General features: G+C 35.6%; 1 protein-coding gene across 3 annotated transcripts; it reads left to right on the forward strand.

The window, feature by feature from the left end:
- Nucleotides 1-1,577: 1,577 nt before the first annotated feature.
- Nucleotides 1,578-24,663, forward strand: COPS7A (COP9 signalosome subunit 7A). Of its 3 annotated transcripts, none has more exons than XM_051961644.1 (8): nucleotides 1,578-1,715; nucleotides 2,275-2,479; nucleotides 8,836-8,911; nucleotides 21,893-21,981; nucleotides 22,424-22,626; nucleotides 23,262-23,367; nucleotides 23,572-23,723; nucleotides 23,881-24,663. In XM_051961644.1, exons 2-8 carry the CDS (start codon nucleotides 2,318-2,320, stop codon nucleotides 23,918-23,920), a joined length of 828 nt encoding a protein of 275 aa, XP_051817604.1. In that variant the 5' UTR covers nucleotides 1,578-1,715; nucleotides 2,275-2,317; the 3' UTR covers nucleotides 23,921-24,663. The 3 variants fall into 3 exon arrangements, with proteins under 3 accessions (XP_051817604.1, XP_051817606.1, XP_051817605.1); XM_051961646.1 differs by having other exon boundaries at nucleotides 1,586-1,665; XM_051961645.1 differs by lacking the exon at nucleotides 1,578-1,715 and adding an exon at nucleotides 1,878-1,991.
- Nucleotides 24,664-24,950: the final 287 nt, after the last annotated feature.

The following is a 24,950-nucleotide window of genomic DNA, read 5'->3' on the forward strand; positions in this document are numbered from 1 at the left end:
GGAAAGGTAGCATAAGAAAATAGGAGACAAAGAGGGTTATACAATCAGAGATGGAAATTAATATTGTATACATTATCAGATATGGTTAGATGATTTTGCTTAATTGCTTTTTTTGTTACAAAGGAAAATTCATTTTGGAAAGGGGGTGGGAAAAGACTGTAAAACAATGACAAAGGCATAAATAAACCTTTAAAAAATAAAATAGACAGCCAGACTTTTTGAATAGCAATGATCTAGAAATAAGTAGATAATAATTGGAAAATGTCAGAACAAATCATTAGTTATATGAATTTAATGGAATATTGTGTCAAATGAAATGGAAATAGGAAAATTTCGGACAAGTTTGAGATGAAGTGATGTAGAATCAAACCAATTTATATGATGAGCACTGTATCGTAAGGGAAAATAAAACTGAGTGTTCAGAACTTTGATCAATATAGTGAGATTATGATTTCAGTCTCAAAAGAGATAATGTACTATCATTATAGTGGCCACAAAATGAGAAATATATTTTCTCATGGTTTAATATGTTGATTTATTTTGATTAATTATTCTTCTTTCTTAGAAGAGAAGAAAGACTCTATAGCCAATTCTTCCATTATTCATTTGTTTGGGTTCCTGTCCTCATAACCATAATCTCTCTTCTAATTTTGGGTAATAACCAAATGGGAGGGAAAGGTAAAAGACAGGAAAGATTGGCATGTGAAGTTAGATTTTAAATATAGAGAAATTAATGTAAAAATGAGGAAGGAACAGGAAGAAATCGAGGAAAAGGAGACAGGGAACAAAGAGAGAGCTGTACAATCAGAGATGGAAACCAATCAATCAAGAATTAATTTTTGTTGAATAATTATCAGGATAAGAGAAACATTAGGACAATAGTGTTAAAATGTAATCAGTAAAACAATTTTAAAATTCCAAAAATAAAGGATCAATCAATCAATTAATCAAGAGATCTTTCCTCACTACAAAAGGTGGGGGATTACTAAAACAGAATATTGTATACGTTGTCAGACAAAAGATGTGGATTTTTTTCCCGCTTAATTACTTATCTTTTCCATGAGTAATTGTTAAATGAGACAGGAAATAACTGAAGTAAAGACAAAAAGGCATTAAAAAAAGTGTTATTTTAAAGGGAGAAAAAGAAATGGGCCGGACTAGATGGTTTGTAAGATCCCTTCCATCCCTGAATGTGCAAAAAAGAAAGATGTTTCTGCGCTCTTCTCGCCTCTGTTTCCTTTTCTTCTCCATTCCTTTTCTCCCTTGCTTGCGAATGCCATTGTAAGCCCGCCAACACTCCAACAGTGTCCCACACAGCTTGAACGCCTTCCCGGAAGGGTTTTCCTAATCAAGTGCGGGATGCTCAAACTTAGTAGGATGAAGAGGCGCCTGCAATAATCAAATAGCATTTCTAAACAATAAAGTTTTTTTGAAAGTCGAGGGGGAAAAAAAAAAAAAAACAGCAGTAGCCTGTCATTCTAGCTACAGTAGCCAATCAGAAAGTAGAAGGGCAGCGTGCCTTGAGCATCCCGCCCCTGGGAGGCTCTTGAAGTCTGTGACGTAAAGAAGCGGAAGTGGGGGGGCCTCGAGAGCCGGTCATAGAGTTTTGTGGCCAGAGTGGCCACGGAGGGAGGCAGTGGTAACGGTTTCTAGCAGCTGGCAGAGGTGAGGGAGGGGCCATCCCTCTAAGTGCACGCGAAAGACGAAGCTGACAGGTAGCCGCTACCCTACAGAGCCTGCTCGGGGGCTGCTGGGCGTCAGTCCACCGCTATGAGTCGGCCCCCTTAAGGGCAAGGGGGAGGCCATGGGGGGCGGGGGCGGAGCCCGGCGGAAGGCGAGAAGGGGACGGGGGTCACGCGGAGCTGAAGACTAGCAGGGGGCACGTGCCTCGCACGCGCACGCCCCTTGCCTCGAAAGAGGTGGGGGGAGAGCGGGCAGAACAGAGGATGCAATCCCCCTTAACGCTGAATTCTGTGGAGTACACCTCAGTGGTGAGGCCCAGGTCGTGGGGTGGGAAGAAGCCCATCATCCCAGGATGTGGGCTACCCAATCTCCCGAACTCTAGTCTGATGAACTTACAGTGGTAAAGTCCACAAGGCCGGGATCCCCGATTCTTGAGGAATCTCTTGATGCCCTCTGTCTTGTTCTCAGTCTGATCTGTGATGATTGAGCACCCCTGGCCTGTAGACTCCCTGTGTTTGGTTGACTCTGTGCTCTCCCCCTCCCCCCACTTAGCTGTTCTTGTTTGCTTTCAACCCCCCTTCTTCCTTGCAGCTCTAAGCCGCCGGAGCCCAGCGGCCCCCAGCTCAGTTGAGCCATGAGCTCAGAGGTGAAGGTGACAGGGCAGAATCAGGAGCAGTTCTTGCTTCTGGCCAAGTCTGCCAAAGGTGCTGCCTTGGCTACCCTCATCCACCAGGTGCTGGAGGCCCCAGGTGTCTATGTTTTCGGGGAGCTGTTGGACATGCCCAATGTCCGAGAGGTGGGTATCTTCTTGTTTGATGAATCCTACGCATCAGTTTATGGAAACTCCACTCCCTTCCCCTTTTAGATTACAGTAGAAAGTGGCAGCCAGTGATTAGTACTATTTAGTGCAAATATCTGGCTAAAAAACAAATAGGGATCCAGTGAGGTAAAGGTTAAGACTTATTTCAATTAAAAATGGCTTCAGTTTGAGATATACAAGAGAATTGTTTCCATCTTTATTAACAGGGTCTTTTAGATAATTAGTCAGGTAGCTAACAAAAGATGAGTAAGGAAAGATTTGGTTCCTTGGGAAAATGTATGATGTTAAGGGGCAGTGGCAAAGTGGATAGATAGAATACCAGGCATGGAGTCGGGAAGACTCATCTTCCTGAATTCAAATTTAACTTCACACTTACTAGTTGCGTGACCCTGAACAAGTCACTTAACCTTGTTTGCCTCAGTTTCCTCATCTGTAAAATGCGTTGGAGAAGGAAATGGGTAAAACACTCCAATATCTTTACTGGGGTCACAAAGAGTCAGACAAGATTGAACAACCAACAGTCAACCAAGAGACATGTGATCTCCCAACTTATCTTCATCCTGTGCCCTGTCCCATCAGTAAAACTTTTTTTTTTTAAACAGATCTTCCCAAAATGGATGTTTATTTTTAAATTATGTGTGTGAATTACTGTACAAACATGCATGTACATGTACATATTTATGAAACAGGATGAAGTAAAGATGAAATATTTTGAAATTTAAGAATTTTTTACAGTACCAAAAAACTTTTTTGCTTACTCTCAGTGCAATGAGGTCATTCTGCTTGAATATAGTTCCTTATTTTAAAAAAATTCCCTATGTATGTCCTATGTGAACTTGTAAATAATAATTTTGTTAATAATTTATTATGAGATCAGTATAGCTAGCCAAACAAGTGAATTTCTTTTTTAAAAATATATTTTTCTATAGAAAGATACACAATAAATAATGAGCATAATAGCTTTTACTTTAGAATCACATTTTTTTTGGCATATATACATACCATGTACAATGAAAATACAAGCAAAGTGAAGTTTTTTTCTGATTTCAATGCAGGAGAATATTTTCAATATAAATTCATTCCTCTTTATTAAGGTTCTGTTTAATGGGTAATATATTAATTCTCTGTTCATGTCTGAATGTTTCAGTTATGTTTTTATATGAGTATGAAGAACAGTAAGAAGGCCATTTTGGCTGAATTATATAGTGGAAGAAGCCAGAAAGTAATGCATAAGTCTAGAAATGTGGATTAGTGCCAAATTGTGAAAGACTTTAAATGCCAAAGAAAGGAATTTATATTTGATTGTAGAGGCAGTATGGAGATCTTGAAGCCTATTAACTAGGGAGATGACAATGGCCAGACTTGCATTTGGGGAAATCACCATCAAGTCTGTGGAGAAAAAATTGGAATGGGGAGAAGCATAAGTAAAGAGACAATCAAGAGGCCATTGTAGTAAACCAGATAAGATTAAGATGAAGAAGGATTCAGATGAAAAGTCTGAACTAGAGTGTTATGTGAATGGACAGATGGAAAAGGATTTCAGAGATGTTGTAAAAATGGTCTATATAAATGACAGGATTTGGCAATTTGGCTATCTGGGGTAAGAAGAAGAATCAAGGATGATAATGGGATTGCAAATCAGGTGATAGCTTTCACAGAAACAGGGACTTTTGCAAGAAGAGTGAATCTGGACAGAAAGATAATGAATTCTCTTTTTGGATATATTTGAGAGGTCACTCAGACATCCATTTAAATTGACTATTCAATTGATGAGATAATAAGGTTGGATATATAAATCTAGGAGTCCTCTGCATGGAGATAGTAATTGAACCCATGAGCATTGATGAAAGAAAATATGGCAATAAAAGAGCCTTAGGATATACCTACTGTTATTGGGTATGACATGAATAATGAATTGGCAAGTGTTGTAGAAAGAGCAGTTAAAGAAGAGAAAAATAGAGATCAGTGCCATGAAAATTCAAAGAACAAAGAGGAGGAGATGGTGGTCAGTACTGCCAAATATTGCAAACAAGAAAGATTAGATTGAGAAGAGAGATACTGTTAGATTTGACAGATAAAAGTGAAGAGAGCACTTTCAATTGAGTGATGATGTTGGAATCCAGATTACGGAGAATTAAAAACAGAGTGAAAGTTAAGGAAGTAGAGACCCTGAACTTTTTCCAGGAGTTTAGTTAGGAAAAGGAGAAAGGCATAGGATGATGATGATTGTGGTTTTTTTAAGGATGGGAGATAATTTGGTATGTTTGGAAATAGCAAAAAAAGAATCAGCAGATAGGGAGAAATTAAAGCTTAGGAAAAGGTGATGGTATTGGGTTCAGTCTGCTGGAAAAGGCAAGGAAGGAATGGGATTAGGGTAAACATAGAGAAGATGGCTTTGATTTTTGGGCTACCTTATTTTCAGAATCTGGAGCAAAGGAAAAATGAGGGGGGAATGGTAACAAGGGGTCAAAATATAAGAAGAGTTGTCAGATAGTAGAAAAGGAAGTTTTGGTAAATAACTATGAGGCAAGGGCTTTATGCAGACTTGGGGAGGAGTTGCTTTTGAAGACTTGAAGAAAGAAGAGGTTTGGAATGGGATAAAGAAGTCAGTTGAAGAATAATAAAAAGACTGCCTGGCTACAGTAAGGATCCAGTTAGGGGGAAAAAATAACAAATTTCTAATGGATCTGATCAGCATAGTTGTAGTTGGTTGAAGGAACAAAAGATGTTTAATCTGGAGAAAAGAAGACTGTAATTCTTTTCAGTAATTTAAAAGAGGTTCTTTGCTTGTTCTTCCTGGCTGCAGTGAAATAATGGGTAGAAGCTGTAGAAAGGGATATTTAAATTGCATGGAAGGGAAATTCTTCTAATAATTAAAACTGTCTAACAAGGGAATTCCAGAGACTATGAAGATACTCTCTTATCAGAAATATAAAAGAGATTCCTATTCAGATAAGGATTTAAATAGGCTTTTGAATCCCTTCTGATATTAAGATTCTTTCATTGTGTCCAAGGATAAAATATTGCAACATGTCAGTCTATAAGCATTTGTTAAGTAATTATGTGTCAGGCACAGTGCTCAGTGCTAGAGAAGAAAGGCAAAAGATAGTCCTTTCCCTCCTGGATCTTACAGTCTAATGGGGGAACCAACACAAAAACAATTATCTAAAAACAAGATATATGCAGGATAAATTGGGGATATTCAATAAAGGCACTAGCATTAAAGGGCTTCAGGAAGGATTTCTTGAAGAAAATAGTGTTAGGTTTGAGGAAAAAGAGTATTCTAGCTATGGGGAAATAGCTAGTGAATATTCCCAGAGTTAGAAGATGGAATGTCTTGTTCAAGGAACAACAAGGAGGCTGATGTCACGGGATCGAAGAATTCATGGTGGATAGTAAGATATAAGAGGACTGGTAAGATAAGAAGATGGCTAATTGTGGAGGACTTTAAATAACAGAGATTTTTTATTTCATCCTGGAGGTGATAAGAGAGCCACTAGAATTTACTGATCTATTCCAGGACAAAGGCAATGTTAGGGAAGATAAGGGATTGTATACAGCAGAAGTTATGAAGGTAAAATCAATAGGACTTGGCAATTGCTTGAATATGAGAAATGAGAGAGTGAGGAGTTAAGGATGATACTTGGAGTTGAGAAACTAGGTGTATGGTAGAGGCCTTAAAGCTAATAATAAATGTTGGAAGTGAGGAATGATTAGTGAAGGAAAGATGACTTGAGATTGGCACATCTTGAACTTATGATATCTACAGAACATCCACTTTGAGATGTTTATTATGAAGTTGGAGAAGGGAGTCTTTAGTTTAGGGGACAGGTTAGAGCTGGATAAGTAGATCTGAGAATCATTAGCAGAGACATGAACATTGAAACTAATAGAACTGATGAGATCACCAGGTGAAAAATATACATCTTGCTAAGGTCTAAATGAAATTAAAGAAGTTGGTTATATATAAAACTTCTTTTGGAGTAGGAAGAGACTTTCAAGAAGAAAACCAATTTTGAGGCTGTTGCAGTAGACCAGATAATAGGGAATAAGGTGTCTGAACTAGGGTATTTTGTGCATGAACAGAGGGAAAAGGATCCTAGAGATGTTTTATAGATGGGAAAGACAGAATTTGGCAACTGTTTGGATATGTGGGGTCAGTGAAAGTAAGAAGTCAAGGATGACAACAAATTAAAAGAGATAATAAATCTGGGTAGTAGAAAAGAGGGTAATGCCTTCCATAGAAATAGGGATTTGGAGATAGAAGCAGATTCTAAAGAAACCTAGTGCTGGTATGTGTAGAGCAGTGGTTCTCAAAGAATGCTATAGAGAATCCTGGGGATCTCTGAAACTCTTTTAGAGGGTCTACAAATTCAAAAATAGTTTTTATTTCCAATATGGTAAATGTCTATAAATATAATCCAGATAAACAAAAACGCTTTGGAGAGATCCTCAATAATTTTTAATAGGATAAAGATATTGAAAACAAAAGTTTGAGAACCACTGATGTAGAGGGTTAAGGGCCAAATGGAAGCAAGACCTGCTCTGATTCATTAGAATAATAAAATCCCAAAATTAGAAGGGAAGAGGTTACTTAGTTCAATTCCTCTGCTAACCAAGTGTTTATTAAACACTGTTTGACTGTATACAATGACTCACTATCTCCATAGGCAGTCCATTAAGCATCTCTAATTAATCTTTGACTAGCATGAGGGGAGAATAAGTAAGATAGGTTTAACTCTTTAAAAATTCTAAATAAGGTGTGAAGATTTCTTCCTTAGCCAGCCAGTCTTTGACAGCATGGCACTTTGTTGTTTCAAGAAGTAAGGTTATATGTTTTGTCCTATTGATCTTATTATATTAGAAAATCAATCTTTTACCAGAAAATAGAAGGTTTCTTCCCTATGATTCACACATTAATACACACACACAAAATACATTAGCTATTTTAATCTATTCTTCCCCTTATCCATAGGCCTATTGAACTACTTTTGAAGAAGGAAGGAAATATTGAAGTAGAGAATAAAATTTTTTGTTTGAAGGAAATATATCTAATTTTTGGTGCTTTGAACCTTCTGCCCTCATCACATAATTTTGTCATTTTCTTATGATCCTAGTAGGTACCCCACATGTCAGATATTCTAGTTTTCACATATACCCTTCCCTCTCAGACATGTCTAACTAACAGGTTTTGCCTTGTGGGTCAACATGGCATGTACATCTGCCCCAAATTCTCATCAGGGAAACTGATGGTTTGTAAAGATTTGTAAAGATAGTAGTAAAAGGGTGGTTATTATTTGCAAAGGTTGATTGAACTCATGTAGACATCTTTCTTAAGTGCTGTATATCTTTAGACACAGATCACGAAAAGATCTCAAGTTCCTAATGACCTTATGAATTGGTCACTCTGCCTTTTCAGGCTAATTTTTAGTGGAGGGAATGTTGTTGCTCTCCTCTGCTTCTTGTTTTCTGTAGGGTGGAACTATGAAGTTTGATTCTACAGTAATAGCAATAAACCTTTATTGAGTTTGGGCTTGTACCCAATATAGAAACACAGAATTTCAGATTTGTGTGGGACCTTAGAAATCATCTATTTCACCCCATATTTAGCATGAATCTTTAAATTATCATCTGTGAAAAGAACTCTAGTAATGAGAATTCACTACCTCTTGAGACTCTTTTATGAGAGTTTTGGATAGTATTAGACCTCTCTGACATATATAAGAGATGTGTAAGACATGATTCCTACTTCATGAAATTTTTAGTCTCATTGAAAGAAAAGAAGAAATAATTAGAAAATAGTTCAGACAGTTTTGACTAAGCACTTGTTAAGTTTTTTGGCACTGTTTAGTCTACTGGAAAAATATGGGATAAAATGTTTGCTTTATAGGAGAATATATTTAGAGAAGTGAAAGAACAACAAATACAAAAGTTAAGTAATATTAAAAAGCAATATGATTCAGTACTAGAATAAGTGACATAGAAAATTAGTAAGAATTCAAAGAAGAGGGAAATCATGGGCTGCTTGCTCCACATAGCTCTAAATAGGGGATGGGAATTGCATTTGACTTTGAAGGATAAGTGAGATGTAAATAGAAGGTAGATATTCCTGATCAGAAGAGAAACAATATTTAAAAAAAAAAAGAAAGAAGCAAGAATGAGGATAGAGGCCTTTAAAGACATTGATGAGGCTAGGTTGTTCTAATGGAGAATGTTGAGAAGTAGTAAGAGACAGGGTTAGATAAGTAGGATGGGGGCAGATTGGAATTCAAAGCAATATAAACGTTGGCAATTGTGGGGTGACTATTTTCCTATGACCCTATCTCCTCTAGCTGGCAGAGAGTGACTTCGCTCCCACATTCCGACTGCTCACAGTGTTTGCTTATGGGACATATGCAGACTATCTAGGTAAGCAGAGGGTCTGGGGTGACAAAATGGGACTATGGAGGGAGAGGGGGAGAGAGATGCATAGTATTTTGGGAAATATCTTCAAGGGAATACATTTCTAGGTCACTGCTCAGTGTTAAAATCCTAGGGAACATTTATGTATTGTATTCTAGACTTTTATATATGTGTTATTCTTTACTAGAATTTAAGATCCTTGGTAGCAGAAATGTTGTCTTACCTAACTGTATCTCATTCAGTGTCTAGAGCAATCCTCTGCGTGAAGTAGATATTTATTTATTTATTTATTTATTTAAATAATTTTTTATTGATAGAACGCATGCCAGGGTAATTTTTTACAGTATTATCCCTTGCATTCATTTCTGTTCCGATTTTTCCCCTCCCTCCCTCCACCCCTTCCCCCAAATGACAAGAGTCCTTTACATGTTGAATGAGTTGCAGTATATCCTAGATACAATATATGTGTGCAGAACCAAACAGTTTTCTTGTTGCACAGGGAGAATTGAATTCAGAAGGTATAAATAACCCGGGAGGAAAAACATAAGTGCAAGCAGTTTATATTCATTTCCAGTGTTCTTTCTCTGGGTGTAGCTGCTTCTGTCCATCTTTGATCAATTAAGACTCTCTTTATCAAAGAGGTCCACTTCCATCAGAATACATCCTCAAACAGTATCGTTGTTGAGGTATATAATGATCTCCTGGTTCTGCTCATTTCACTCAGCATCAGTTCATGTAAGTCTTGCCAGTCCTTTCTGTATTCATCCTGCTGGTCGTTCCTTACAGAACAATAATATTCCATAACGTTCATATACCACAATTTATTCAACCATTCTCCAATTGATGGACATCCTTTCATTTTCCAGCTTCTAGCCACTACAAACAGGGCTGCCACAAACATTTTGGCACATACAGGTCCCTTTCCTTTCTTTAGTATCTCTTTGGGGTATAAGCCCAGTAGAAACACTGCTGGATCAAAGGGTATGCACAGCTTGATAACTTTTTGAGCATAGTTCCAAACTGCTCTCCAGAATGGCTGGATGTGTTCACAATTCCATCAATGTATCAGTGTCCCTGTTTTCCCACATCCGCTCCAACATTCCCCATTATCTTTCCCTGTCATTCTAGCCAATCTGACAGGTGTGTAGTGGTATCTCAGAGTTGTCTTAATTTGCATGTGAAGTAGATATTTAACAAAAGTTTGTTGAATTCAGTTGAGTTTATTTACTAAGTGCATTAGGGACCAGAACCTAGACTGGCATGAGAAACTTGGAGTTTGGACAATGGGAGATAGGAATTAGAGCCTTGCTGCTTTGAGATTGAAATCCCCGTGTGAGTTTCAGCCCCAGCACTTACTAAAAATAAGTTTTAAAAGTGTTTTTCCTAGCTTTGTGACTATAGGCAAGTCAACTTCCCTGATCATCAATTTTTTCATCTATAAAATATGATAACAATATTTGTATTCTTCACAAGTAGTAGTTGTGAGGATCAAATGAAAAACGTGCTTTATTTTTTTTAATTCAGTTTAGTTAAATTTTCAATTTCAAATTCTTTCCCTCTTCCCCACTCATTGAGAAGGAAAGAAAAACAAAATCATATGTGTGTATATGTATGTATAGTCATATAAAAGAAATTTCCTCATTAGCCATGCTCTAATAATTAAATCAAAAGTAAAAGAAATAAAATATGCTTCAATTTACACTCTTTAGTCCATCAGTTTTTTATCTGAAGGAAGATAATATGTTTTGTAATGATTTTTATGGAATTATAGTTAGATTAGAATTAAGTCCTTCAAATTGATTATCTTGACATAATGCTCTTACTACATAGATTGTTTTAGTTCTGCTTTACTTTTCATCAGTTCATGCAAGTTTTCCCAAGTTTTTCCCAACCATCCCTTCCATCATTTCTTGCAGCTTAATAGTATCCCATTAAATGTATATACTATAACTTGTTCAGCCATTCCCGATTTGATGGGCATCTTCTTAGTATCCAGTTCTTCATAAGCACAAAGAGTTTCTATTAACATTTTTGTACATATGGGTCCTTTTCCTCTTTTCTTTGATCTTTCTAGCAAATAGACCTAATAATGGTATCTCTGCAATTTAATGGCTTTTTGGACATAGTAGCAATTTTTTTTTTCTATAATAGTTGAATTACTTCCCAGTATTACCAACAGTAGTGCCTATTTTCTTACATATACCCCAGCATTTGTCATTTCTTTTTTTTTTTTTTTGTCATATTTGCCAATCTGACGGGTATGAGGTAGTATTTCAGAGTTGTTTAAATTTGCATTTTTTTAATTATTAAAGATTAAAGTGTTTTTTATATGGCTACTTTGATTTCTTCCTCTGAAAACTGCCTGTTCATTTTTTTTTTTTTTTGACCATTTATCAGTTGGGGAAATGACTCTTATTCTTGAAAATTTGACTCAATATATTTTAAAAATGAAAACATTTATCAGAGAAACTTGTTGCAAAGGGTTTTTTCTTTTAGTTTCCTACTTCTAATTTTAGTTACATTGATTTTGTTTGTGCAATTAAAAAATTTTTACATAATTAAAACTATGTATTTTACCTTTTATGAACTTCTCTCTTTTTTGGTTATAAATTCTTCACCAATCAATAAGGACAACTGTTTATGTTTTATTCATGGAAAAGTAAGCCATATGTCTTAAGACTGGAATTAGTAATTGGGTAAGTGTAGGCATAAATCAACATTTATCAATATATATATCAAGCTCAAAATGGGTGCATGGTTTATATATAAAGGGTAATATCATAAATAAACTGATAGATTATGGGAAAAGTTACCGTCAGATTGATCTATGCATAGTTTAAGAAACTAATGGAATTTTTCTTTCTATCTCTTCTGGGTTTTGTTGGTAATATATGGAAATGCTGATGATTTATTTTATGCTAATGGATTTATTTTATATCTACAACTTTATTGAAGTTATTATTTGTTTTGATTAGTCTTTTGACTAGGGGTTTTTAAGCAAAACATCATATTATTTGCAAAAAGTGGGGGTTTTGTTTCCTCATTGTGCTTATTTCTTCAATATTTGTCTTGCTGTATTGTCATAGCCAACTTTTTAGTACAATGTTGATAGTAAAGATAATAATAGATATCCTTGCTTCATCCTTAAACTGATTTGAAAGACTAGCTTATCCTCATTATGAATAATGCTTGCTCTTGGTTTTTGACATATATACACACACACACACACACACACACACACTCCCTCTTTAACCCATTCCTGATGAGAGTGTGTTACCAGAAAGAACTACCATCCTTTCTCTCTGCCTAATTCCTCTGTGTCAGTTCTTTCTCTTGCACGTCATTCATATAACATAATTACACTTTTTACTTTTTCCTACATGGTTTTGCTTTTTAGAATCACGCCATACCCAACTCTATTCCAGTCTTTCTTTTGAACTACCCAATTACTGATGCCGGTCTTAGACATATGGTTTATATTTCCACATATAAAACATAAAAGTTTGTTCTTATTGAGTCCCTTGTAATTAGTCTTTGATGTTTACCTCATATTTCCCTTAGATCTTATGGGTAAAATTTTCAATTAAATTCAGGTCTTTTTATAATAAAATCCTAAAAGTCTGGCAATTCGTTGAATATTCATGGAGGGAGCAGGCTTTCAGAATTATGCTTAACTTTGCCGGGCATGATATTTTTGGCTACAACTCCAGTTTTTTTATTCCTTGATATGTAGTGTTCCAAACCCTCAAGTCTTTTAATTTAGCCACTATTAAGTCTTTAGTAGTTTTAATGATTCTAATTGTGGCTCTGCCATGAATTTTGGTGGGTTTTTTTTTTTTTTCTTGTCGCTTATAATATTTTCCCCTTGACCTGTAGGTTTTGGAATTTGGCTATGATGTTACTGTAGATTTTCCTTGTAGAACATCTTTCAAGTGATCAGAGGTGGATTTTTTTTTTCTATTTCTACATCATTCTTTTGATTTTGTTTTAATATTTCTTGGTCTTGTGTAATTTTGCTGATTTGCTCTTGTCCAGTTCTAGTTTTCAAGGAGTCATTTTCTTCTTTAAGAGTCTGGATCTCCTTTTCTAGTTGATTGATTTTCTTTTCATAATCTTTTTGTTTTTCTTGGATTGTTCTTTTTATTATCATTATTAGTTTTCCTCAGTCTGTCTTGTTTAAATTTTTTTGAGTTCTGTGAATTCTTTTTTGGTAGGTGACCATTTAACATTATTCTTTGGGGTAGGAGAGACTATTTTTGCTTCAGTATTCCCCTGTGAAGATGAACTCTAGTCTTCTTTATTGTCATAGTAATTTTCTATGGTTGAGTTCTTTCTTCTTTCTTCTTTGTTTTTTTTTTTGTTGTTGTTGTTGTTGTTTGTTTGTTTGTATTTTGGCTGAGGCAATTGGGATTAAGTGACTGGCCCAGGGTCACACAGCTAGGAAATGTGAAGAGACCCGATTTGAACTCAGGTCCTCCTGACTTCACAGCTAGTGCTCTATCCACTGTGCCACCTAGCTCACCCTCTTTTTTTTTAAAAAATTGTTATTTTAATTGTTATTATTACAATCACCTGTAGTCCTGGGGTATGAGGGATCTTATATCTTATATACCAGTGTATATACTGGTTCCTTCTTGCAAGGGCTGCCTCTCAGCTGCACAGTTGGACCTGGTGCCAGTCTCTTAGCTGTGCTATCCCTCAGATAGTCCACTGTGTCTGCAAGATGAAAATTCCTGTGGCTAGAGCAGAGATTACCCCCAAACCCAAATTACCTTGGGGCTCACAATTTGCTGTTTTAATATAATTAATCTGGAGGTATTTACAGTTCAAACCTCCTTCCTGGTATCTTTTTTTCTGGATCTTCTCTGATTGTCCCTGGAGGACCACTGTTCTGCCCTTACTCTTGTTTGTTTTTACTTCTTTTTGTCCATTTTGAGGCACTATTTTGTCTTTTTGTATGTTTATGAAATCTGAGAGCTTGGAATTTTCTGATCCATTTTACTATCTTCCCAGAATCCTCTCTGATAAGATTATTTTTTCTCATTCTTTCTCTCTCTTTCAGTCCATTCCCTTTCCCCAACCTTCCATTCTTCTTTTGAGTTTATTCAAACATAATAGAGTCATAACCAGGCATTCTAATTAAACTCTCTCTCTCAGACTTCTGGTGATGATAAAGTTCTGAGGGAATTACATGTATCATCTTCCCAAATAAAAATGTTTAATCTCTTATAATTTCTCACTTATATTTATCTTTCATATTTCTCTTAGACTCCTGTATTTGAATGCCAGATTTTCTATTCATCTGTGGTCTTTTCATCAGTAATATTTGAAAGTCCTCTATCTATTTCTATAACATTAAATAGATAGTAAAATTCGTCTATTTTCTCCTCCCCAGCTCCACCCTCACTAGAATTATATTCAGTTTTGCTGGGTAGATTATTCTTAGTTGTAATCCTAGATCCTTTATCTTTTAGAATATCATAGTACAATCCTTCCTTTCCTTTATAGGATGGTAGTTAAATTTTGCTTAATACTGACTGACTTTGTAGTACTTGAATTCTTTCTTTTTGGTTGCTTGCAATATTTTCTCTTTGATTTGGGATCTCTGGATTTTGATTATTATATATGTGGGAGGTTTTTTTGACTTTTTTTTAAAAACAGATGACTGGTAGATTTTTTAAATTTCTGCTGTATTTTCATATTCTAACATATGTGGGCAGTTTTCCTTTAAAATTTCTTGAAATTATAGGCTACTTTCTATACATAGACTTCATGTAGTCCAGTAATTCTTAAAATATCTCTGCTAATCTTTTTTCTTTTCTTTTTTTTTTTTTGCATGAGATATTTTATATTTTTCTGTTTTTTAACTCTTTTGACTTTATTTCTTTTCTTTTTATTTTCATGTAGTTATAAACTTTTTTGGCCATTTCTAATTTTTAAGGAATTATTTTCCTCAGCAAGTTTTTCCCAAATCATTTCATTTTTTTTCCAATTAAAAGTAAAAACAATTTGTAACATTTATTTTTTAAAACTTTAGGTTCCAAATTCTCTCCTTCCTCCCTTCCCATTCCTTTCTCTGAGACAGCAAGCAATTTGATACAGGTTATATATGTGTATAGTATGGCTAGGTCAAAGGGTATGCATAATTTTATGATCCTTTGGATATTGTTTCAAATTGCTCTCCAAAATGGTTGGATTAATTTACAACTCCAACCAACAGTGTATCAGTGTCTCTATTTTCCCACATTCCTTCAACATTTTTCATTTTCATTTTCTGTCATACTAGCTAATCTGAGAGAGATGAAGTGGTATCTCTGGATTGTTTTCATTTCTGTAATTAAAAGTGATTTAGAACATTTTAAAAATGTGACTATAGGTAACTTTCTTGACCTGAAAATTGCTTGTTCATATCCTTTGACCATTTATCAATTAGAGAATGACTATATTCTTATAAATCTGATTCAGTTCTCTATATGTTTGAGAAATGAGGCCTTTAACAGAGGTTCCCCCGTACCCTCTCCCCCCACCGAGTTTTCTGCTTTACTCCTAATCTTAGATACATTGGTTTCAAAACTTTTTAATTTAATGTAATCAAAATTCTCCAGTTTACATCCTGTAAAGCTCTCTCTCTTTTATTTGGTTATAAATTCTTCACTTATCCATAGATCTGATATGTAGACACTATCCTGCGCTCCTCTAATTTGCTTGTGGTATCACCCTTTATGTTTAAATTATGTATCCATTTTGACCTTATCTTGGTATAAAGTGTGAGATATTGGTCTCTACCTAGTTTCTATCAAACTGCTATTTAGTTTTCATAGCAGTTTTTGTCCAATGTTGCTTAGATTCTTACATTTATCAAACACTAGATTACAATGGTTATTACGTACTGTATTGTATACCCAATCTGTTCCAAAGATCTATTTTTTATCTCTTAGCCAGTTTTTAGCCAGATTGTTTTGATTATTACCATTTTATAATATTGTTTGTTTAATTGTTGTGTCATTGTGTTCCCCTCTTTCCCCACATTAATTCCCTTGATTTGTTTAATCTTTTGTGTTCCAGCTTAATTTTGTTTATTTTTTTCTAGTTCTATGAAATAATTTTTTGGTAGTTTGATTGGTATGGCACTGAATAAGTAAATTAATTTAGATAAAATTGACATTTTTCTCTTTGTTGCTGCTGAACTTTGTGGGTATTATATAGAATTGCTGATGATTATTTGGGTTTATTTTATATCCTAGGACTTTGCTAAAGTTGTTAATTGTTTCAACCAATTTTTTAGTTGATTCTGTGAGAATATCCAAGAATACCATCATATCATTTGCACAGAGTGATAATTTATTTCCTCATTGTCGTTATTCCTTCAATTTCTTTTTCTTTTCTTATTATAACTAGTATTTTTAGTACATAATTAAATAATAGTAGAGATAATAGGCATTCTTGCTTCACTCTGATCTTATTGGGAAATTTTCTAGCTTATCATTATAGTATTATATTGGATATATAGGGTTATATTATATAGGATTATATTATAGTGCTTATGGTTTTAAATAGATATTATTTATCATTTCAAGGCAAGCTCCTTTTATTTTGTTTTCTGATGATTTTAATAAGAATGAGCATTGTATTTTATTAAAAGTTTTTTCTACATCTCTTGTTATAATCATATAATTTTTGTTGTTCTTATTATTGATATGATCAGATATGATGATAGTTTCCCCAATATTACTCTATTCCTGGAATAAATCCCAGCTAGACATAGTGTGTGACCTTTGTGATATATTGTGGTAATCTCCTTGATAGTATTTTATTTTTTTAAACTTTTAAACTTTAAACTAGACAATTTTATCTAAATTAATTTACTTATTCAGTGCCATACCAATCAAACTATCAAAAAATTATTTCATAGAACTAGAAAAAAATAAACAAAATTAAGCTGGAACACAAAAGATTAAACAAATCAAGGGAATTAATGTGGGGAGAGAGGGGGACACAATGATACCAACAGTCTAGTCACAAATTAGGAAAATTGATCTGTAGTTTTCTTTCTCTGTTTTTGTTCTTCCCGATTTAGATATCAGCACGATACTTGTGTCATAAAAGGAATTCTTTACCTGTCTTTCCAGATGGTTTATATAGTATTAGAATTAACTGTTCTTTAAATGTTTGGTAGAATTCACTTATGAATCCATCTAGTCCTGGGAATTCTTCCTTATGAAGCTGATTGATGAATTATTTTTAACTTCTTTTTTTTAGAGGGGGTTATTCAAGTATTCTATTTCCATTTCTGTTTATCTGTGCAATTTATATTTTTGTAAATATTCTTCCATTTCACTTAGATTGTCATATTTATTGGCATATAATTGGACCCAAGAAATCCAATAGTTGCTTTACTTTTCCCTTCATTGATGGCGAATTATTTTTCATATTGGCTATTTGGTTTTCTTCTTCCATAATTAATTAGTGGTTTCTTTGTTTTATTAGTTCTCCCCTCATCCCCATAAAGCAAGCCCCTAGTTTTACTTATTAGTTCAGTGGTTTTCTTTCATTTTTTTTTTTTAATCTCTCTTGATTTTCAGAATTTCCAACTTGGTGTTTAATTGGGAATTTTAAATTCATTCTTTTTCTAGTTTTTCTAGTTCGGTGCCCAATTCATGGATCTGCTTTTTCAGTGTTTTACTGATATAAACATTTAGAGACATAAATTTTTCCCTAAGTACTACTTTCACTGTATTCCATTAATTTTGGTGTATTGTTATCATTCCCTTTAATGAAATTATTGATAATTTATAATTTCTTTAATTTGTTCTTTGACCCATTTATTCTGTAAGAGTAGGTTATTTAGTTTCCAGTTGGCTTTTTATCAGTCTTTCCATGGCCCTTTATTGAATGTAATTTTCATTATATTATGATCTGAAAAAGGTACAGTTAATATTTCAGCTTTTTTGCATTTGGTTGTGAGGTTTTTAAGCTCTAATAGATAGTCAGTTTTTGTGTCATGCACTTCTGGAAAAGGGATATATTCCTTTTTTCCCCTCATTCGGTTTTCTCCAGAGATCTATCATATCTAATTTTTCTAAAATTATTCTTTTATATTAGATTTGTCTAGAGATGGAAAAACTGAAGTCTCTACTAAGATAGTTTTACTATTTTCTTCCTGTAACTTGTTTAAATTTTCCTTTAAGAATTTTGATGTCATGCCATTAGGTAAATAAATACACACACACACACACACACACACACACACACACACACACACACACACACGATATTACTTTATTGTCTCTTTTAGCAAGAGGCAGTTTCTTTGCTTATCTCTTAATCAGATCTATTTTTGCTTTTGTTTTGTCTGAGATCATGGTTATTACCTCTTCCTTTTTTTTTACTTCAGCTAAATTATAATAGATTCTGTTCTAGCCCCCTTAGTTTTTCTTTATGTGTCTTTCTATTTCGTGTGTTTCTTGTAAACAGTATGTTGCAGGATTCTGGTTTTTAATCAACTCTGCTATCCACTTCCATTTTATGAGTGAGTTTGTCCCATTTATATTCACAATTATGATTGCTAATTTCTATCCTATTCCTCCCCTCCCCTTTTATCTCTCTTTCTCTCTTTCTTTTCATTCTCTTCCTCCTCAAAAATGTTTTGATTCTGAACACTTCCTCCCCTAATTTGCCCATCCTTCTCTCAGATGGTATCTTTCTTTTTTCACCCTTTCCCTTCTACTTCACTGTAAGGTAAAATAGATTTCTACAACCAACCAAATGTGTGTATTTATTCCTTTTTTTTTTTTTTTTTTTTTTTAGCAAATTTTGATGAGTAAGATCCAAGTGTTGCCTGTCACCTCTCTCCCATCTTCCTCTTCACTGTAAAAGCTCTTTAGCACCTCTTTTATGTGAGATAATCTATCCCATTGTACCTTTCCCTCCCCCTTTCTCTCAATGTATCCCTCTTTCTCATTCCTTGCTATTATTTTTTGGGATATCATCCCATCATAGTCAACTAAAACTGTTCCTTCTATGTATGTATATTCTCTCTAATTACCCTAATAATGATAAAGTTCTTAGGAATTACAAGTATCATCTTCTCAGGAGTTTAACCTTTTTGAATGCTTTATAATTTTTCTTTCCTATTTATCTTTTAATGCTTCTCTCATATCTACATGTATTTAAAAATCAAACTTTTTGTTCAGCTCTGCTTTTTTCATCAGGAATGCTTTAAAAGTCCTCTCATTAAATATCAGGAGGCTCCCCCCCCCCCTTTGAAGGATTGTACTTATTTTGCTATATAGATGATTCTTTGTTGTAATTCTAGCTCCTTTGTCCTCTTGAATATCATATTCCAAATCCTCCAGTCCTTTAGCATAGAATCTTCTAAATTCTGTGTTATCCTAACTTTGAGTTCGTGCTATTTTAATTGTTTCTTTCTGGCTTTTGCTCCATTTTCTTCTTGACCTGGGAGCTCTGGAATTTGGCTATAATATTCCTGGAATTTTTCATGAAGGGATTTTTTTCAGGAGGTGATTGGTAGATTCTTTCAATTTTTATCTTTCAATTCTAGGATATTAGGGCAGTTTTCTTTAATATTTATTTGAAATATGATATCTTGACTTTTTTTTGATCATGGCTTTCAGATAATCCAATAATCTTTAAATTCTCTCTCCTAGATCTATTTTCCAGGTTACTTGTTTTTCCAATGATATATTTCTAATTTTCTTTTTCTTTTTTTTTTTTTTTCATTCTGTGGGTTTAATTTTATTATTTCTTGATGTCTTGATGTTTCATATTAGCTTCCACTAGCCCAATTCTGTCTTTTTTTTCCCCCCAACATGACTTTTTTTTTTAAATTAAAGCTTTTTATTTACAAAACATATGCATGGATAATTTTTTAACATTGACCTTTGCAAAACTTTTCTTCCAAATTATCCCTTCCTTCTTCCCACACCTTCCCTAGTTGGCAGGTAGTCCAATACATGTTAAATATGTTAAAATATATATTAAATTCAATATATGTATACATATTTATACAGTTTTCTTGCTGCACAAGAAAAATCTGATCAAGAAGGGAAAAAAAAACTGGGAAAGAAAACAAAATGTAAGCAAACAACAACAGAAAGAGTGAGAATGCTATGTTGTGATCTACACTCAGCTCCCATGGTCCTCTCTCTGGGTATAGATGGCTCTCTTCATCACTGAACAATTGGAATTGGTTTGAATCATCTCATTGTTGAGAGCCATGTCCATCAGAATTGATCATCATATAATCTTGTTGTTGCTGTGTATAATGATCTCCTGGTTCTGCTTATTTCACTTAGCATCAATTCATGTAGGTCTCTCCAGGCCTCTCTAAAATTATCCTGCTGGTTGTTTTTTACAGAACAATAATATACCATAATATTCATATATCATAATTTATTCAGCCATTCTCCACCAATTCTCATTTTGAAGATTTTTTTCCTTCAGTGACCTTTTGTACTTCCTTTTCCATCTGGCCTATTCTATTTTTTAAGGAGTTCTTTTTAGTGAATTTTTGTGCTACTTTTACTTAGGCTGTTGACTCTTTTTTCATGATTCTCTTGCATCTCTTTCACTTCTTTTACTGATTTTTCCTCCAACTTTCTTATTTCATTAAAAAAAATCCTTTTTTGAGCTCATCTAGGAATTTTTTTTTGGCTTTGACACCAATTCATAGTTTTCTTTGAGGTTTTTGCATGTAATCCATTTTGACATTTTTGTACTCTTCTGATTTTGTTTTGAGTTTCCCTGTTAGTATAATAACTTTCTATGGTCAGGTTGCTTTTTTGTTATTGTTGTTTGTTTTATTTTTCTGGTCTATTTCTTGACTTAACTATATGCTAAAGTTAAGACTTTTTTCTTGGGGTCTAGGAGGAATTGACTCAAGTTTCAGGTTTTTGTGCTGTTGGTTTCAGAATGAATTGTGACCTGTAAGTTTTCAGTTTTTCTAAGTTGGTGTGATCTAAGTTAGGGTTTCTTTAACTTTTTCTACTTGCAAGTCATTTCCACCTGAGAAATTTTTATGTAATCCTGGGTATACAAGTATATAAAATAGGTATATAAATAATTTTGCTACCCCTATATTCAGTTATGAAATCCCACATGGGGTCGTGAACCTCAGTTTAAGAAGCTGCAATCTAAGAGGTATGATCACTGCCCTGGCCTGTGTTCTGGTTTGTGAGCAATGACAAGCACTCTTTTCCACCTTGAATTATGACCAGAGTCCCCATTCTCCTGGGGCTTCCCCAGTAGCTCTGTGCTCCCCTTTGTCGTGGGACTTCAACATTGGCCTGTGACTGGATCCCTGTGTGGGCAATGAAACAGAATCCTGTTGTCAGTGCAATCAAAAGAATCTCCTGTAATTGTCTTCTGACCAATTGCCTTGCCCCCTTACTATCTGTGGGCAGAGAGCTTTTAAGTTGCTGCCACTGATTTATTTGTCCCCAAGATCTGCACCAGCTTTTCAGGCTCAATCTGCTGTTGGCTTGCCAGGTACTACTATCTCTTTTGGACTATTGCCTCAGTGAAACAGACCTTTCCTGTTAACCTTGTAAATTGTCTTGATCTAGAAAATTGTTCTGTTTTTTTGTTGGTTCTGCTGCTCCAGAATTTGTTTTGAGGTGCTGTTTTTAAAATTATTTGAAAGGGAATTTGAGAGAGCTTAGACAATTCCCTGCCTTTACTCTGCCATCTAGGCTAATATCGGATTTCAGTGAGATTTTGTTTAATTTTTTTGTTAAGTTGTTAATTCTCTTTTCATATGATAGCACTCACTTGGTTTTTAGAATCATTTTAGCTCCTTTATTGACTTTTCTAGAGGGCTTTTGTCCACTTCGTATTTTTCTTTTGAGTCTTTTCTTGTGGACGTCTTCAAGTAGTTGTTGTCTTCTTTTAAGTCCTAAGTTTCTCTGTCACCATAGTAGCTCCTTAAAGATTGTGCTTTTAAAACCATTTGTTCTTTTACTCTTCTAGCTGAAGCACGGAACTTGCCCCCCCTTACAGAGGCTCAAAAGAACAAGCTTCGACATCTATCAGTTGTCACACTGGCTGCCAAGGTCAAGGTAGGTTGTTGGTACAACTCTATTTTTCCATTCCCCTTCACCAATATTGCTAGTATGATGTTTTTTGTGTTCCCTCTTATAGAGAGCATATTGCAATAGGGGAATCTCTAACCCAAGTGTGATTCTTATTTCCCTGATGACATTTCTCATCGAGCACACCTGTACAGGAAGTAGACTGAGGATTCTTTAACTTCGAACTACTATAGATGACATGAGGACTTAGTCTTTGGGGGATTGATATCCTAGGTAAATAGAAAGGCATGAGGAGGGTATAAAAGAAAAGTTAAAATCTCCAATTTATGGAATAGCGGGGAGACAGGTCCCCTCTTTTTTCCTTTCAGCTTCTGAATCGGGGATGACACAGCAGGACAGATGGGAAATAGGTTCCTTTAGGATATTGATAGCTTTTTTTTATCCTTTCTTCCCATTCTTATGATTTCAGTGTATCCCATATGCAGTGCTTCTAGAAGCCCTAGCTCTACGAAATGTGCGGCAGTTAGAAGATCTTGTGATTGAGGCTGTGTATGCAGATGTACTTCGAGGCTCCCTGGACCAGCGGAACCAGCGGCTTGAAGTAGACTATAGCATTGGGCGTGACATTCAGCGCCAAGACCTCAGTTCCATTGCTCATACCCTGCAGGAATGGTGAGATTTTTATCCGAAAATAGTAAGGACCATCTCTATAGTGGACTTTATAAAGGGATTTAATCCCTCAAAATAGGGGAGAAAGGAGGGACTTCAGAAATCACTGAACTAGAATTACATGCACTGCTGAAGCTAAAAACTCTGGGAATAGGAAGATCTATCATTATTTCCCTGACAATTACAAAGAGAATAGTATCAGGGAAAAAAAAAAAAATAGATGACATGAAAATGTGGTTTAGACCCAGACCTTGAGATAGTGTTTGGGGTAAAAGGGCAGAAATGGTCCTACCTTAAGAATAACTTGTCATGGTTTTTAATCACCTAACTCAGCCCCAAAGTCTTATTTACGCATCCTTCAATATTTCTTTGCTGTTGCCTTCCTGAATCTTATAGATTTCTGTTTTTCATACCTCCTAATCCATGTTTCTTCTTTTGTATCCCCTCTGATTTCATCTTATCTTATTCTTCAGTTTTCCCCTTAGTATCCCTTGCCCCATGTCCCCTTCAAGATCTGCTTCTAAAGTTCAAAAATATGGGGCCTTGAATCTCAGAAGACTTTCTGTTCAAACCAAGTCTGGTATTTGATGACCTCGGCAAAACCTCAGATCACTTTTCTCCCCTCTTTTTTCCTGCAGGTGTATGGGCTGTGAAGTAGTGTTGTCAGGCATTGAGGAACAGGTGAGCCGTGCCAATCAGCATAAAGAACAACAGCTGGGCCTGAAGCAGCAGATCGAGAGTGAGGTGAGTAAAGCATGAAGCAGAGTACAGGCTCTAGGGAAGCAGCCATCTATAAATAGTTCCTCTAACTTTTGTGCTTCATATCTTGGAGCGTGTAGGACAGTTAGGTTTGTTAGAGAATATTGGGGCAGCGAATTGAACTGTGGAAAATGATGAGCAGAGAACAATGTTCAGAATGGGATGACAACATTCTTTCTATCTTGGCAGGTGGCCAACCTAAAGAAAACCATCAAGGTAACGACAGCAGCAGCTGCTGCAGCCACATCTCAGGATCCAGAGCAACATCTGACAGAGCTGAGGGAACCTGCCCCAGGCACCAACCAGCGCCAGCCCAGCAAGAAGGCTTCTAAGGGAAAAGGGTGAGCCTACCTGATAGAAATTCTGTATTGCCAGGGATTGTGGTTGCTTTAAATCCTAGGAGTCTGGCTCTTCGAACCACTCGAGGGAGGTAGTGGGGGCCTTAAAATTGTGGATTTTCCTTCATGATCAATCTCTTTTTTCTCCTTCTTGAACTAGGCTACGCAGCAGCGCCAAGATCTGGTCCAAATCAAACTGAAAGGACTGTCTTTTCACCCTGAGGGATCTGGGGACTGACTGCCAGATCCTTGGGAATCATGCCCCACTTCCCATTTCCTAGGTCTGAGCCCCAGCCTCTCCCTATCCCACCCCCTATGGCTAATTTATACCTCCTTGAGAGGAGGCAAGTAAGGCCATGTTTCTTTCCCTGTCCCCATGTTGTGTATAACCTTATTTTTGTGCATATTGTTTCCTTTCTCCAAGACCTTTTTTGGGTGTATCCTTGTCTGTATCTGTAATTCTTGGGTGTCTGGGGTTGTGCATGTGTGTGTCCCTCTTCCAATACCTCTGTCCCTTGCATGAATGTTTCCCTCTTGCCCCTTGACTCTCTTGGGGGTATCCAAAGAGCCTTAGATTCCCTTACCCTTTTTCTTTCCCTTAAGAATTCTGGGAGGCAATCTTTTATCCCAGGATTCTTCTGGGAAAACCCTGTAATCCTGGACATTCTGGGATTGTTTCTTCCTGTCCCTACTTCCCTTCAGGAGCATTGCTGCCTGGCTCAACCCCAGAACCCATAGAGACTGCTGCTGCTCGAGGTAATGTTGGAAGAAGTTTCCTGCCTATCATTGGCATCCTGGAAAAACCCAACAGAGCCCCTCAAAGGATTATTTGTTTTTCCTTGGCAGGGTGGGATATGGATTGTATTAAAAAAAAAAAGTCTGTGTATGTGTGTGTACGCAGACATAAGTGACATAAATAAATCTAAGATGATCTATCTATGAATCTTCCTAGAGTTGAGTCTTCTCTGTTTATGGAATTTTTGTAAAAGGAGAATCATTAACTCTCAATATTAACTTTTACCAGAGCTTAGTGCGGAAAAGGACAGAGAATCCTGTGGAAAGCCGCTGAACTGGATACCTAGGGAATGGAGTCCAGCACATTCTCATGGCAATGACAGATGGATCAGGATCTTAATCTCTAGGGCAATCTAGAAGGAAAGAGATCTTGGTGACAAAACTGAAAGGAAAAAGGGGTTCCTATATCTTTATATCCATGTACCCTAATCCAGG

Source organism: Antechinus flavipes, chromosome 5 (assembly GCF_016432865.1).
Source record: "Antechinus flavipes isolate AdamAnt ecotype Samford, QLD, Australia chromosome 5, AdamAnt_v2, whole genome shotgun sequence".
NCBI classification, from domain to species: Eukaryota; Metazoa; Chordata; class Mammalia; order Dasyuromorphia; family Dasyuridae; genus Antechinus; species Antechinus flavipes.

What these genes read in the sequence shown, in the direction of transcription:
- COPS7A (XM_051961644.1), top strand. Translation starts at nt 2,318, where the DNA reads ATGAGCTCAGAGGTGAAGGTGACAGGGCAGAATCAGGAGCAGTTCTTG. An exon ending in CACTGGCTGCCAAGGTCAAG is followed by an intron (nt 21,982 to 22,423) that starts GTAGGTTGTTGG and finishes TTATGATTTCAG; the next exon opens with TGTATCCCATATGCAGTGCT. An exon ending in GCTCATACCCTGCAGGAATG is followed by an intron (nt 22,627 to 23,261) that starts GTGAGATTTTTA and finishes TTTTTCCTGCAG; the next exon opens with GTGTATGGGCTGTGAAGTAG.